Genomic DNA, 16,463 nt, shown 5'->3' with positions numbered 1-16,463 from the left:
AATATTTGCGCAGATTTCCAAAAATATAATGGTCTCGTATTTTCGGGGAAATCTTCTGAATAGCCAAATAGTGCACATCTATAGCGCGTGACTTAAAAGCTCATGTACAATTCCTTGTTTCCTCTGAGTGGTACAGTATGGTGTGATACGGGTCACTTTTATCAGGCTTGCGTTTCCACTGCCAAAAGGGTACCAATGGTTTGGTGCGCGTTGTGTATGACAGAAAGTTTTTAGTCGACCTCATTCTCGCTCAAGGGCGTAGGTTTGCTTGACATTGGTGGGGACGAGTCCCCCCACACCCCCGCCAAGAATGAATATTGTTTTTTTAATATGTATTATATATTGCTAATAATTATTTAACTGCTATTAAAATATATTATCAATTAGTCCTCTCTTCATACAATTTATTGAGTAAAATTAAATAGTCAGGCGCGTAGCCAAGGGGATTCAGGTGGTTTGAAAGACTTTGATTATTATTATTATTATGCTTGAATTTATCTTATTATTCAAATGGCGAAATTCTGACTGAGGAAGGTTGAATGCACTGGCCAGTTTGTTATTTGCCTGAAGGCTTCAGTTTTTATACTATTTAATACTAATACTTTTAATACTAATAATTTTCTGTGGGAAATCTGTTAAAACTTGATTTAAAAACAAATTTCCCCCAAAAAATTATGATTTAAAAAAATTCTATTTTAAAAATAAGTCTATTTTTCATATTTGAATAGTTTAGATGCAAAAACCTCTAAATGGCATTAAATATTCTCTTCTAAAATGAGCATTTTTCTCCAACTCCTGTGTGTGGACTCAGTGATTTTACTTTTATAGTGATGAATACATTCTTTTCATTGCCGTTAAAGTGAAATAACTGAACATAAATATACAAGGCTGAGAAAAATGCTCATTTTACATGGCATTTAGAGGTTTGGGCATCTGAACTCTAGATTTTTTTTTTCTAAGAATTTAAAGTTCTAATTTCTAATTTAATGTATTTTTATTATTTATAAAACTAATAAAAATAAAGCAATTTGACAAAATGGTAGGAAATATTTTTTGGTACATCAAAAAGTGTAGTTATAATAGCTATCCAAAAAGATAACCCAGCAAAAATTAGTTCTTGTCAATAAAATGTAATATATATATATATATATATATGCGATATATATATATATATATATATATATATATATATATATATATGCGATATATATATATATATATATATATATATATATATATATATATATATATATATATATATATATATACATATACATACACACACACACTTAAGATATACTTTTGCACACATTACATACAGTATCACTTATCACGTTTTATCTGCTGCACACAAAGAACTAGAGAAAGGTTTTTTTTGGCTGGTGGAGGACCAAGAATGACTCAGCAGCAGCATCACTCATCTATTTGGGTGCCTAAAAGTTAATAAGTGACGGGCATAGATGTATATATCTATAAGTGACAGGAAGCTATGCTAAGGTTAACTAGCTTAGCATATATCTTGCTGTCTGCAAATGACAGTAATTTAAACGTACGAATAAAACTCCTATAAGTGCATACAATTCAACACAACTACACAAGCATCGTTTTAACCTTTATAACCGAACGTTAACGTTACTCTGTCAACAGTCTATTGTCTTAATTACTGCGCTAACAGAGCTAACTTACATAAACAGAGAGCAACAGATTGCAGACGTCAATAATGCAGCCTAATGGAATAATATACCGATCAAACTCCGCTTTAAGTACGCTACAAGTTTATAAACTCACTCTGGAGCCTAGTTCAGATACAAAAATTTATTTAACAAAAATAGTGATGCAGTAAAGTATTTTTCGCTCTGCCGAGCCTTCTCTGCTGCTGTGTGGAGCAGCAGCCTGCGTCAGTCACCTTTTACTGCGGCCCCACCCCGCCCCCCGACTCCTGAACGTCTGACTCACTCACTCACTCACGCGGGCATGCACTGCGGTCTCATGAGGAAACGCAGCTTTTTGATATAATTTTTTTCTTGTTCCCGAATACAAATAATTTTTTAAGTATTTGTTCGAAATAAGTATTGGTAAAAACACGCTATTCGTGCTTATCCGAATACCGTATTTGGGTTTGGCTCCACCCATACTATATATATATATATTAGGGTTGGGCATCTAAGCTATAATGCCGATCCGATACGCATCTCGATACAAAGAATACGATCCGATATATTAGCGATACATTTGTGACATATTGCGATGCAACACGATACGATTCACACCCATATCACGATACAATGCGATAATTCAGCACTAACTAATTAGATCAAGTTTATGAGATGATGTGAAAGAGGATGCTGTGCCATTGAATGAGTTTGATTATTTATAAACCAAGCAAAACCAAGACTTTTTTTACAAACTGGCTCTTCTCTCAGAGCCAGAGTGTCAGTTTACAGTAGAGGGCCATTTTAGAACATATAGCACATATTATTTAAGTATTTTCAAGATAAACAGAATGTATAAGTGCAATATATATTAAAAAAATATATATATATTTGCACTCTTTCAACATAAAGGTTGAGCATTGCACAACAAGAATTGTGATTTAACTTTTCAACTATGAAAACAAGTTTTACAAAGATATATTTTGTCACTGATTATTCAAAACTTAAGGTTGTGAACTAGCAGTGTTATGCTGCTTTGAAACATCACTGTCACTGTAAACAACAGGCTAATAAAAATATAACAAACCAGCAATCTTCTTGCTGTGAGGTGGTCAAACTACCCACTGTGCCACCGTGACACCCATTATTTTTATCATTATTATTATTATTATTATTATAATAAAAAAAAATTTAACAGGAGGAGGTTTTTAAAACCTTCGTTCTCCGTGACACTAGGCTGAATATCTTTGCAGATGAACAATGCAATAGCATTCGTTATTGGCGTAGAGCGCACAAAACTGTTGCGCACGGAAAAAAAAACTTGCAATGCTTTTCTCACCACTTTTGGAGCTGGTAGCTACAGTTGAAGCAGGGCAGGAAGCCGGGGATGCAGGAACACTGGAAGATGCTTTCACAACAACACCGTGGCGCCGCTTCAAGTGAGATTTCAGATTAGTCGTACTGCCCACGTATTTTACAGATGCGCGGCACATTTTGCAAATTGCATCTGTCCTGTCAAGTCGTCCATCCTTAAATCCATTATGTTGCCATACTTTAGATTTAAAACTCAGTGAGGAATAAAATGTTTGTTTTGCTTCTCGCGCTTTCTGAGGGCGCTCCACTAGCTTCATCCGCACACCTGATACACTGGTTGAAGTGTACACATCCACAAATCCGTTGCTAAGGCATACTTTATGTAGGTCGATTAAATTATGCGCCAAAAACAGGTTGACAACACTTGTTAATAAATAAAAAATACATTCTATATTAAAAATATAAGCTGTATCTCGGAAAAATCGATGCATCTCGCAAAAACCGATGCATCTCGATTTGCTTCCAAAATTTCATTCATCCTCTGCTGCTCAACCGATGCACTCGCATCGTGCACGCGCATGACCGCGTATCGATACATATCGGTTAATCTTCCCATCCCTAATATATATATATATATATATATATATAATAATAATATTTTTTTTTTGCTTTGCATCGCACCTCCTGCGATGTGACTATCGTTGATCCGCACATCGCGATTTTGATGCTGAAACGATGTATTGTGCAGCCCTAGTAGATTCTGCTCTTCATCTTGGCTTCGTGGCTGTTCATCAAGACGACGACAAGGTTTGCTTGAGCTCTTGTCGACCATGGTTCGTTATTATATGTATATATTATTACGGTGTAATGTCTTGGCTGTGTATTTAAAAATTGCTTTGTTTTCATTCTCCTGCTTCTTCACGAGCTAGTGACGTATCTCTGTAAACCAACAGCATTCAGTTGTGCGTCTTGCTCTGCCTTTTGGTACCCTTTTGTCGTGCTACGTATCCTTTCGAAAGGATACCCAAAAAGTGGTAGGGTACGGTTCGCTTTTAGGTACCTTTTTGACAGTGGAAATGGCCATAAAAGCCTATTAAACCATACCCTACTGTACCACTCAGTGGAAACGGGCCATTAGTTATGCTCAAATGCATAGATATGATCAACTCTACAGATGCTGACAGCGGTGTGCAGGAGGACATTGCAAAGCCTTCTGATGTAAACGTACAGATTTGGTGATGGAGATCTGCTTTTATAACACGTGTTCACCGGATCGTGTCGCCGCTCACACAAACATGCACACGTGTCGTCGGGATGCTGTTGCTGTGGTTACGCTGTTGCCGTGGCAGCGGGACTCAGATTAGTCGACTCCATCAAAGCCTTGTGCGTTCTCGATGGCCATGTGCAGCTTCTCTCGCAGCTCCTCGAACGACTCGTACGGAGGAAGATCCAGTCTGTTGAAGCTGAAGGATACACACACACACACACACACACACACACACACACACACACACACAGACACACACTCATCAATGAGGGAGGAGAAAAAGACATAAGACAGATAGACAGGCAAACAAGCAGACAGACAGACAGACAGACAGACAGATAAACAGACAGACAGACAGTCAGATAGATGGATGGATGGATGGATGGATGGATGGATGGATGGATGGATGGATGGATGGATGGATGGATGGATGGATGGATGGATGGATGGATGGATGGATGGATGGATGGATGGATGGATGGATGGATGGATAGATAGATAGATAGATAGATAGATAGATAGATAGATAGATAGATAGATAGATAGATAGATAGATAGATAGACAGACATAGTGACAGACAGACAGATGGAAAGACAGGCAGAGAGAAAGATGAAAAGACAGATGGATAAACAGAGAGATAGACAGACAGACATACAGACAGACAGTTAGACAGACAGACAGTTAGACAGACAGACAGACAGACAGACATACAGATAGTTAGACAGACAGACAGACAGACAAACAGACAGACAGATGAATAAACAGAAAGACAGACTGTTAGATAGACAGACGGACAGACAGATGGAAAGACAGATGAATAAACAGACAGACAGACAGACAGACAGACAGTTAGACAGACAGACAGATGGAAAGACAGATGAATAAACAGACAGACAGACAGGCAGACAGACAGTTAGACAGACAGACAGATGGAAAGACAGATGAATAAACAGACAGACAGACAGACAGACAGACAGACAGACAGTTAGACAGACAGACAGACAGACAGACAGACGGAAAGACAGATGAATAAACAGAGAGACAGACAGACAGTTAGACAGACAGACAGACAGACAGACAGACAGATGGAAAGACAGATGAATAAACAGACAGACAGACAGACAGATGGAAAGACAGATGAATAAACAGAGAGACAGACAGACAGTTAGACAGACAGACAGACGGAAAGACAGATGAATAAACAGAGAGACAGACAGACAGTTAGACAGACAGATGGAAAGACAGATGAATAAACAGAGAGACAGACAGACAGACAGTTAGACAGACAGACAGACAGACAGTTAGACAGACAGACAGATGGAAAGACAGATGAATAAACAGACAGACAAACAGACAGACAGACAGTTAGACAGACAGACAGACAGACAGATGGAAAGACAGATGAATAAACAGACAGACAGACAGACAGACAGTTAGACAGACAGACAGACAGACAGACAGTTAGACAGACAGACAGATGGAAAGACAGATGAATAAACAGACAGACAAACAGACAGACAGACAGTTAGACAGACAGACAGACAGACAGATGGAAAGACAGATGAATAAACAGACAGACAGACAGACAGATGGAAAGACAGATGAATAAACAGAGAGACAGACAGACAGTTAGACAGACAGACAGACGGAAAGACAGATGAATAAACAGAGAGACAGACAGACAGACAGATGGAAAGACAGATAAATAAACAGAGAGACAGACAGACAGTTAGACAGACAGATGGAAAGACAGATGAATAAACAGACAAACAGACAGACAGTTAGACAGACAGACAGATGGAAAGACAGATGAATAAACAGACAGACAGACAGACAGACAGACAGACAGTTAGGCAGACAGACAGATGGAAAGACAGATGGAAAGACAGATGAATAAACAGACAGACAGACAGACAGTTAGGCAGACAGACAGATGGAAAGACATATGAATAAACAGAGAGATAGACAGACAGACAGTTAGACAGACAGACAGATGGTAAGACAGATGAATAAACAGACAGACAGATAGACAGACAGACAGTTAGGCAGACAGACAGATGGAAAGACAGATGGAAAGACAGATGAATAAACAGACAGACAGACAGACAGTTAGGCAGACAGACAGATGGAAAGACATATGAATAAACAGAGAGATAGACAGACAGACAGTTAGACAGACAGACAGATGGTAAGACAGATGAATAAACAGACAGACAGATAGACAGACAGTTAGACAGACAGACAGATGGAAAGACAGATGGATAAACAGAGTGAAAGACAGACATATCAAAAGACAGGTGAATAAACAGACAGACAGACAGACAGACAGACAGATGGAAAGACAGGCAGAGAGACAGATGAAAAGACAGATGGATAAACAGACAGATGGACAGACAGACAGACAGACAGGGTGCCAAAAAACAGGTGGACAGACAGACAGATAAATGGCTAAATAAAAGGCAAATGGATAAACATACAGACAGACAAAGAGACAAACAGAGAGATAGACAGACTGGTCGATGGACAGACAGACATTATCAGACAGAAAGACAGATTTCTCACCAGGTGTGTGCTCGGGGCAGTTTTTCCCTCGTGCCCCACTGCTCGATGGTGAACAACTGAGGCCCGTTGGATCCTGAAACACCAGCAGAAGCAGACCTCATTGAGGATGGATGAAGAATTTAGGCAGTAATATTACACGAGTACTACTTTCTTTATAAATAATACTTTCTTTATTGTTTACTGTTGCTGATGACATAGTAAAATATCATTTAAATGACTATTTATTTTCAGAATGAACGACTTCACTTCTTTCAGCTAAATCAGTACGTTTGGAAGAACCTCTGAAATGAAGCATTCAGTGATAAATAAGTTTTTAATTGCTGTTTATCGCCACCTACTGGCAAAACAATGTAATTCATACAACATTAATTTAAAGTGTCAAGATGCTTTCAAAGGGCGACACAGTGGCGCAGTAGGTAGTGCTGTCGCCTCACAGCAAGAAAGTCAGTGGTTTGAGTCTTGGCTGGGTCAGTTGGCGTTTCTGTGTGGAGTTTGCATGTTCTCCCTGTGTTTGCGTGGGTTTCCTCCGGTTTCCCCCACAGTCCAAAGACATGCTCCATAGGTGAATTGGGTAGGCTAAATTGTCCGTAATGTATGAGTGTGAATGAGTGTGTGTGGATGTTTCCCAGAGATGGATTGCAGCTGGAAGGGCATCTGTTGCTAAAACCTGTGCTGAATAAGTTGGCGGTTCATTCCGCTGTGGTGACCCTGGATTAATAAAGGAATAGAAAATGAATGAAGTGAATGAATTGAAGTGCTTTCAAAAGGGCGGTACGGTGGCTCAGTGGTTAGCACTGTCACCTCACAGCAAGAAGGTCGCTGTTTTGAGTCCTGACTGGGTCATTTTACATTTCTGTGTGGAGGCATGTTCTCCCCGTTTCCTCTGGGTGCTCCGGTTTCCCCCACAGTCCAAACAGATGCACTCACTACAGGTTAATTGGATGAACTAAATTGGTCGAAGTGTATGAGTGTGAATGCGAGAGTGTATGGGTGTTTCCCAGTAGTGGGTTGCAGCTGGAAGGGCATCCGCTGCGTAAAACATATGCCGGAATAGTTGGCGGTTCACTGCGTAGTGGTGACCCCTGATAAATTATGGGACCAAACTGTTTCTTGGTGAGGGGGGGTGGGGGATTGGTGAGTGGTGTATGCGCGTGAAGTGAAGAGCGGGTTTGTTTTTTTTTGGGGGGGGGGGGGGGGGTTAGGGTTGCGCGCACGAACTGAAGAGCAGGGGGGAAGGTGTGCATGAACTGAAGAGCGGAGAGCAGGTGTGAAGATGGTTTCATGTTGGGGATTTTCCCGGGAGAAAGAACAATACGGGTGCAGGGCGGGAGTTGGGTCTGAAATACGGGAGACTATGGGAAAAACGGTGTTGGCAGGTATGGACCAAACCGAAGGAAAATGAATTAAGTTGCTTTCAATCAGTTCGAACTGACAAGACTTTTAAACACATGCATTTGTTTTGTGTGTCGTTGCTGGAGAATTTAAAGCAAAAACTGTCTTTTGAATAGGGGCAGTGATCAGCTCATTTGCATTTAAAGAGACACACAAGAACACATATTCCCAAAATGGGCAATTGTAAACATGAAATAATACATGATTTGTGAGCTGAAATCTCTGAGAAGAGCTTATATTACAAAGGGCATAATAGAACCCAGTAACATTTAAAGAATAAGCAATGAAATTATTATTAATGAGCATCATAAAATGGGGGAGGGGCTTACCGTAGAGTTCTGCGAAGCCATTCATTGGTACGCGAGACGTTCCTGTCACAAACTGCAGCAAACGGATTCGCTTTTCAGCATCCATCAGCAACACCGTCTGAAAAAATACATAAATAAATAAACAAATAAATAAATAAATGTGCTATATGAAATCTTAATTTTCAATTTTATAATACTAGGAATAATATACAGGATAGGACTAGTAATAATAAATATTAATTAATATTTTAAGCCGTCAAACTATTATGGTTATTGTACTGCCGTTATTTTACAGTTATACACAGTTATCAGACTTAAGAAACATAAAGCAATGGATTTTTTCCCTAGAGAAACAGTGTGAATGAATTATAGTTAGCTTGAATATGACCTAAATATAAAATAACTAATGAAATAAACATTAAAATAAAACTATTTACAAAAAGTTGTATAGATTTAATAACAAAACAATCAATTAAAATAAAATGAACTTAAATTACACTAAAATAAAACAGTTTACTTCATATACATACATTTAAGTACATAATATAAACATTTAGAATTTGATTTAAACAAAATAAAATCAAGTAAATACAAACATTTAAATAAAAAAGAAATAACTTTGAAATTATATACATATAAATAAGTTGTATAAAAATAAATAGATAAACAAGTCCATGATTATAAAGCTCTTCCACAAGCTGCATTAATTGTAATAAATCTCAATTACTGAATACTCTAAGAAAACTCTGCCCTTTTTATAATATTTGTTTATTGTAAATTTCATTCATGAAACATTGGAAGCATTTAAAGATATATATATATATTTCAGAAATTAACTCGGACCTTCCAGAACCAGATGATGGCGGGATGATTTGGGTTGTAGCCATTTTTATATTTGGTGTTTTCTCTCCAGTCGTTGACGTCCACGTCTCCTAAACCACACATCAGCAGCTGAACACACACACACGCACGGACACACACACACACACACACACACACACACAGAGAAATGACTCAGGGTTACAGTCCTCAAATGAAGAAACTAAACACACCAACAAAAGTCAAAAGCCTACCTCCAGCTCATTTTCATCAAAGATCTTGATCAGGTCCTGAGGAATCAGCTCATAGAAACCCTGAAGACAAGACATCAGGACAAAAAATATAAGAACAGTGTATCCTACTGTATAGAATTGTGCCGTTTACATAAAGTAACACAGAACTTTTTCCCAAAAAGGCTCATTTTACAGCTTCCCATAGAGTTTACCAGTTGAGTTTAACCATTTAAGGCTGATGGAAACTTCTGCGTGGAGTGATCGGCGGGACCCACGGCGCCTGCCTTATGTCTAGTCGTGCATTTATACTTCGCCACAGATATATACACTAGATATCGCATAGGGACCCTGAGCATGCGTCAATAGCGCCGCCATATTGGTACAGTGCTCCCAGGACAAATGTCATTCACCCGCGCTAGACAAGACAGTGTTATTACGTGAAGATACGGGACTTTAGTGCTGTCTACAGGTGTAGTAACGAGCAAACAAAGAAATCAAAGCACAAAGGCAGAACATTTCATAGGTAATATTATGTTTTTTTCTGTTTTTGTATGTTATGAACTTTTGTGCTAATCAGGTAACGTTATTGATGATAACAGTCACTTACTGCATTCACCATACGGCAAAGCAGCTCCAACTCGCACTAAACACTCGGCTTATGCTAGTTTTGTTGAATAAAATCAGCAAACAATGCAAAAGAAATATGACAATGAGATGCTGCGCTATTATTGTCGCCTAACGTTAGTGAAAGAGTCGTTCGGGGGATTCATTCACAAACGAATCGCTCCCTCCGTCAGTATGAGAGGTGAAAGCAGGAGAGGAGCTGTGTTTCAGGACATGATTAGATCAAATTTAACAGGGAGGGTGAATAGTACATTTCTGTACACACAAACACAAGCTTTTAGTCAGGAATGCCCGTGCGGTCACTGATCCATCAATGTAGAAAAGTGATGTAAAATTATAATTTTTGTAATTAGAAAATAAAATTACACACTAACATCCAGGAAAACTCCCGATCACAGATATATGTGTAAATCTCTGACTTTGCATGGCCACAGTCCTCCACTGTACCTTGGTCCTGCATTCATTTCAAAGGAGCGCTACCCTGTAGCAAGATGGCGGCGCTATTGACGCATTCCGTCCAATAGACAACAATAGGCCAGGCGACATCTAGTGTACATATCTATGATACTTCGCTGTAGGTTTCTATGTTTCTTTGTGTTGAGTTTCTTTGCTGGTGTTTTATTTTTTCTGAATGCTACCTTAATCTAGAAATAGCTCAAACTCGCTCATTCTGAGATGGAAACGGGTGGACGTGCAACAACTTTAATAATGAGGTAAACACAAAACATCTCCTTCACGGGACTCCACACTTGAAGAGTTCAGATGCAAAAGCCGCTAAATGCCTCTTTCGCCAAAAATGAGCTAATGACATTGAGTGAATGCTTTAGGCACGTAGTACACCGTCAATAGATTTGCTCCAAATCATCTAAATCACAGCGTCAGTGCATTCAGAAATAACAGTTTGTTGGCAAAAGCAGCTTAACGCCACCTGCCTTTGACAGCAAAAGCCGCTATATCCCGAGAACTAATCAGAAGGTGCGAATTGAATCATGTTTTCAATGTAGCAGCACGCTGATACGCCGGCTTCTATTAGGAGGCTGTTTTATTCAGCTTTCAATTTTAAAAGACGGAGTTTGATGAACTGGATGAGACTGTCTTGACTGTCACTGAATGGCAAATGAAAACATCTCTTACCTCAAAACTCTGTGCATTATAAGAAAAGAAAACGCACTGTACAGTTGGAAGTGTAACATGCGTTCATGACGTGTTTTTGCTACTTTGAATGAGTCTGATTTACTATACATTAAACGGCAACTCCATTTCATGAAAGACAGAGTTAAGATGCCGTTCCTTTATCCCATGTGGATGCTATGAGGATAAACAAGAGACCAAGACCAAGTCTAGTGAGAATGAATGTATGAATGAATGACGGCTTCTAAAAGTGTCTGAGAGGCATCCCCTTTGAGCCCAGTAGGCCTATCTTGTGCTTTATTTGCTAATTTAAGCTATTTTTAAAATAAAAAAATAAAAAGATGATGTATAAAACTCTACATTATTTATATCACTTCATAACACCTATAGATCTGATAAGTTTTTTTTTTTATTTATGGACAATGCACAGATATTGATGTTTCAAAATGTTTTATACTACATTATTTGAATCTACCAAGCTTAATTTACAATGTTTCCAGTATTTACATGCTCTACTTGCATTAAATCTAAATCCCAAATATCAGAAATGACAACAGATTGTTCATATTTAATTAATGTCAGTTTTAATGTTATTGATTAATGCACTTGACTGATTTCAGTCATTCATTTTCCTTCAGCTTTTTTCCTGGTTTATCACAGTGGAATGAACCGCCACTTACTGGACCGGTTTTATATATATATATATATATATATATATATATATATATATATATATATATATATATATATATATATATATATATATATATATATATATATATATATATATATATATATATATATATATATATATATATATATATATATATATATATATATGGCAAAGCAGTGGCGCAGTAGGTAGTGCTGTCGCCTCACAGCAAGAAGGTCGCTGGTTCGAGGCTCGGCTCAGTTGGCGTTTCTGTGTGGAGTTTGCATGTTCTCCCTGCATTCGCGTGGGTTTCCTCCAGGTTAATTAAGGGACTAAGCTGACAAGAAAAGAAATGAATATATATATATATATATATATATATATATATATATATATATATATATATATATATATATATATATATATATAATTTTTTATATTTATATATTTTAATCGCAAAATTGTCCACAAAATTCTGGGTATTACAGCCACAAAATCAGTCATTTTTATAGTGAAAAATCACAGCAAAAAAAAAAGCGAAAAACAAGGAAGTATGTTATATATGAGGTAACATAGCACTTTTCAAAAAAGAAAATAGCCTCATTTTACAGCTCCCTAGAGTTAAACAGTTGAGTTTTAGCTTAGCATAGATCATTAAGAATCAGATTAGACCATTAGCATCTAACTCAAGAATAACCAAATAATATTTATCAAATAATATCAACCTATTGGTGATGCAGTGGCGCAGTAGGCCATGCTTACGCCTCACAGCAAGAAGGTCGTTGGTTCGAGCCTCTGGTTCTGCTGTGGCGACCCCGGATTAATAAAGGGACTGAGCCGAAAAGAAAATGAATGAATGAATGAATGAATATTACTATTTAAAGCTTGACTCCTCTGTAGTGACATCATGGCTATTAAAAAAATAATAATAATTAAAATAAACATTGTCAGTATCAGTATGTTAGTGTTAAGGATATCTATAAGCCAGTGTGCTCCAGGTTTAGAAGATATAAACCTGATATAAACATGTAAAGCTTGCAGTTTTGTCACTTCAGCCTAAATGGATCAACGTATTTATTGACATCACCTCATACTTCAGTTTCTAATCAAATCTCCTGACCAATCAAATGCTCTCTAGTGTCTGACATGCCCCGCCCCCTTCTTCTCATTGACTTTTTATTTGATGCGCTTGAGCTCAACCACTCTCACTGGCAGAGCTGTAATCAAAACTAAACACTATTGGCCGGTTTTTTAAAAAGGGGCGTGGCTAATTTATGCCCCTCCCTGTCTTCATGTTTCAGTTGAGATTATGTCAAACATCAAAATGCTCATCTCAAAGCACCTCATGGGACTTTTAAATGTGACATAAGACAGAGAAACTCTCACTCTTAACAGTGACCCAAATGGCAGAATGTTTGTCTTTACCTCCTTAAAGGCCGTCATCTGTCTTTGTATGCGATCCACAAACCTCCACTGCATCACCAGACTGCAAACAAACACCAGAGACAGCGCTGAAATCAATCCTGAAGCATGATCTGGCAAACATTGATGACTTTAAAGGAGACCTTTCATGCAAAAATCACTTTTATAATGGGTTTAAACACAGTTGTGTGTGAGCAGTGTGTGAATATCTTCAGCCTCTAATGGTCAACATGAATGAATTGTGTTTGTTATAATCAGACTTGATGAATGAAACACTTTGATTGACATTCTCCCTTTGTACGTGTCATCAGAGGGGGAAAGCCCCGCCGACTAGTGCCCATCTCTCCCTCATTTGCATAAACAGCAGCCATGAGTGAGAAGCAGCCGTCTGTCCATTAGCCATTAGAGTGTTTGAGCTGCTGAAGATAATGTCAGCAGAGACTAAGAGGACTATAGATGGGGAGTTTTAGATGAAGCACAAATGAACAGCGACAGGAGTCTCAATAGCCTGACAGAAACACGAAGCACACACTGACATTTTCAGATTTTCCCACAGATAACATTAGTCCTGTTTTTGAATCTGCCACTATGCTGACACTCAGGCATTTGTAGCTCCGCTCTCTTTAAAAAGAGCACAATCTCATTTGAATTTAAAGCGACAGTCACCAAAACAGCACAATTAGGATCAAAACCTAAAAGATACAGTTTCAGAGAGTTATTAAACATTATTTATGTGCTATTTTGAGCTGAAACTTTACACATACACACTAATTATACATCAGACTTATTTTACATTGTAAAAAGAGGCAGAATAGGACTTTAAAGATATATTTCAGCCAAAAATGAAAACTTAACATTTCAAGATCAAGTTTGAGTGTATTTATGGCTTATTTTGCATCCTTTTACTTGTACAATATCTTATAAGCTTTATGTTGTTGTTGTTGTGGTAATATTTAATTTTGGGTATTGCTTTGTACAGAACTTTAGCACAACATTTGCTTTATAAATAAACTTGAAGATTTACTCGAGCTCTACTGCTTTTAAAGATCTATGTTTCCTTTGGAAGCTTATAACTATTGACATCCATAGTAAAAAAAATACTATAGCATAACAGTTTGCAAAATTCATCCAAAAATATTTTTTCTGTGTTTAATAAAAGTAGGTCAATAATTATGCAAAATAATAGAAAAAAAAGTAAAATTACATAAAGAATAAAGAAAAGAAAACGTATTAAATAATGATAATAATAATAATAAGATTCATAAAGTTATTTTTAAATAATAATCATAATATAAATTTAAAAATAATAAAATAAACAGTATCTTACAGTCATTTTGAACCCTGAGATGTTTAGAGATGCAGTAGGTTAATTATTATATGCAAAATAATAAAACTAATTTATTAAATAATAATAATTATTCATAAAATAAAATTAATTTTTTATAATAATAATAAAACAATATACGATAACAATAATAAATAAAATAACCATAAATGTAAAATATTTTTCTAAATAAATAAAAAACATTAATATATAACAATAAAGTATAAATAATAATATATAACAGTATAAAAGGTTATTAATTAAAAACAAAACAAAAGGTGCTTTATACTGTGCCACTAGATGGCGGTAAAACCTACTGAATGTACTCCTTCTTGTTGGTGTCATTGACCACGATATCAGCACCTCCTGGTTTCAGCTCATGTTGGTGCGTCTGCAGAACAAACAGATCAACATCACTGGAATAATCAGTTTATAAAGCTTTCATTCATGCCATCCACTCAATCTTGGCTACAGTTATCATGCAGCATTCAGTATGTTATCGGGAATGATTATATTCAGGGTTTCTGCGGGTTTCAAGTCAAATTTAAGAGCTTTTAAAGAGAATTATGAATGGAAAATAGTACTTAAATCTACTTTACTACTTTTGGTTATTAGACGTCACATCACATGAACATAAGAAAACAACATGTACATAAAATAAACAACAATCAAGGAAAAATCGTAATATATTAAAATTAAATGAAGTATTTATGTCTTAGAAAATTACAAATTAAAAAATATTTGTCACTATATATATATATATATATATATATATATATATATATATATATATAATTTATGAAAAATATATATATAATTTTAAATTTAAAAAATGAAAATAAAATAAATAACAATTTAAGGAATTACAATTTTTTAAGTCTTTAAAAACTTGTTAGGCCTTTTAAAACTTAAAATATTAATGGTGGTCCAAGTAATCTGTAGTAATGCTATTTGAAATACTGAAATAAATAAATATTTTAATGTTTAAAAATAAACTAAATGGTTGTAAGAGGTCACATTATATGGAAATGGGAAAATAAAATGTAAATAAAATGTAAAAAAACAAAATAAAAAAACTAAACTAATTTTTTAAGTTCTTAAAAAATCTTCAGTGATTTTAAATTTTTAGATAATGATGTTGATCTAATATAGGGAAATAAAAAGTAAATAAATAAGATCAAACAAATAAATAAAATAAAAAATATATAATATATAATATAATATATAATATATAAATAAAAATTTTATATAAATTACAATTAAGTTCTAAAAAATGTTCAGTGATTTTAAAACATCTTAAATAATGATGTTAACCAAACATAAGAGAATAAAATAACATTTTTTTAGGCTTTAGATTGTGGGAAGTGTTTCAGGTGGAGTGTTTGTTTGTTTGTTTGCTAGTTGTATGTACATTATGGTGTGTTGTATGTACTTGTGATTTATTTATTTAATAATTAAACTATTTATTAATTAATCAATTATGTGATTATTATTTATTTATTTGATATGATTTATAAACTTTTTAGGGACCCCCTCGAAAATGAGATGATTCATCTCAAGGGGCTATCCAAATCAATAAATAAATCTAAATTCAAATTCAAATAAATAAATACCAAAAAACAAGTAAATAAAATTAAAAAATCTAATAAAATTGAATTAAATAAACTACAATTATTAATGTTCTAACTAAGGGCGTACTCACTCTATGTACAGTTGCCCTGAACTGTGCTGAAGCACGCTTGTCCCTCCACCCCTCAGCCCT

At 35.9% G+C, this 16,463-nt stretch overlaps 1 protein-coding gene across 2 annotated transcripts in view; it reads right to left on the bottom strand.

Annotated features, from left to right (window-relative positions):
* Positions 1-3,499: 3,499 nt before the first annotated feature.
* nedd4a (NEDD4 E3 ubiquitin protein ligase a) overlaps positions 3,500-16,463 on the bottom strand; it is a 104,289-nt gene continuing 91,325 nt past the window's right edge. The window contains exons 23-29 of one of the 2 annotated variants that reach the window (XM_073930132.1): positions 15,019-15,092; positions 13,381-13,441; positions 9,570-9,629; positions 9,340-9,447; positions 8,518-8,614; positions 6,797-6,869; positions 3,500-4,429 (exon numbers count right to left, since the gene is read on the bottom strand). In XM_073930132.1, the coding sequence (XP_073786233.1) occupies positions 4,327-4,429; positions 6,797-6,869; positions 8,518-8,614; positions 9,340-9,447; positions 9,570-9,629; positions 13,381-13,441; positions 15,019-15,092 (576 nt within the window). In that variant the 3' untranslated portion in view covers positions 3,500-4,326. The remainder of the gene's footprint in view (positions 4,430-6,796; positions 6,870-8,517; positions 8,615-9,339; positions 9,448-9,569; positions 9,630-13,380; positions 13,442-15,018; positions 15,093-16,463) is intronic. The other variant, XM_073930131.1, reaches the window with a different exon arrangement.

The sequence above is a fragment of the Danio rerio genome, chromosome 18 (genome assembly GCF_049306965.1).
Source record: "Danio rerio strain Tuebingen ecotype United States chromosome 18, GRCz12tu, whole genome shotgun sequence".
Lineage (NCBI taxonomy): Eukaryota > Metazoa > Chordata > Actinopteri > Cypriniformes > Danionidae > Danio > Danio rerio.
This window is presented reverse-complemented; position numbering and strand designations above follow the sequence as displayed.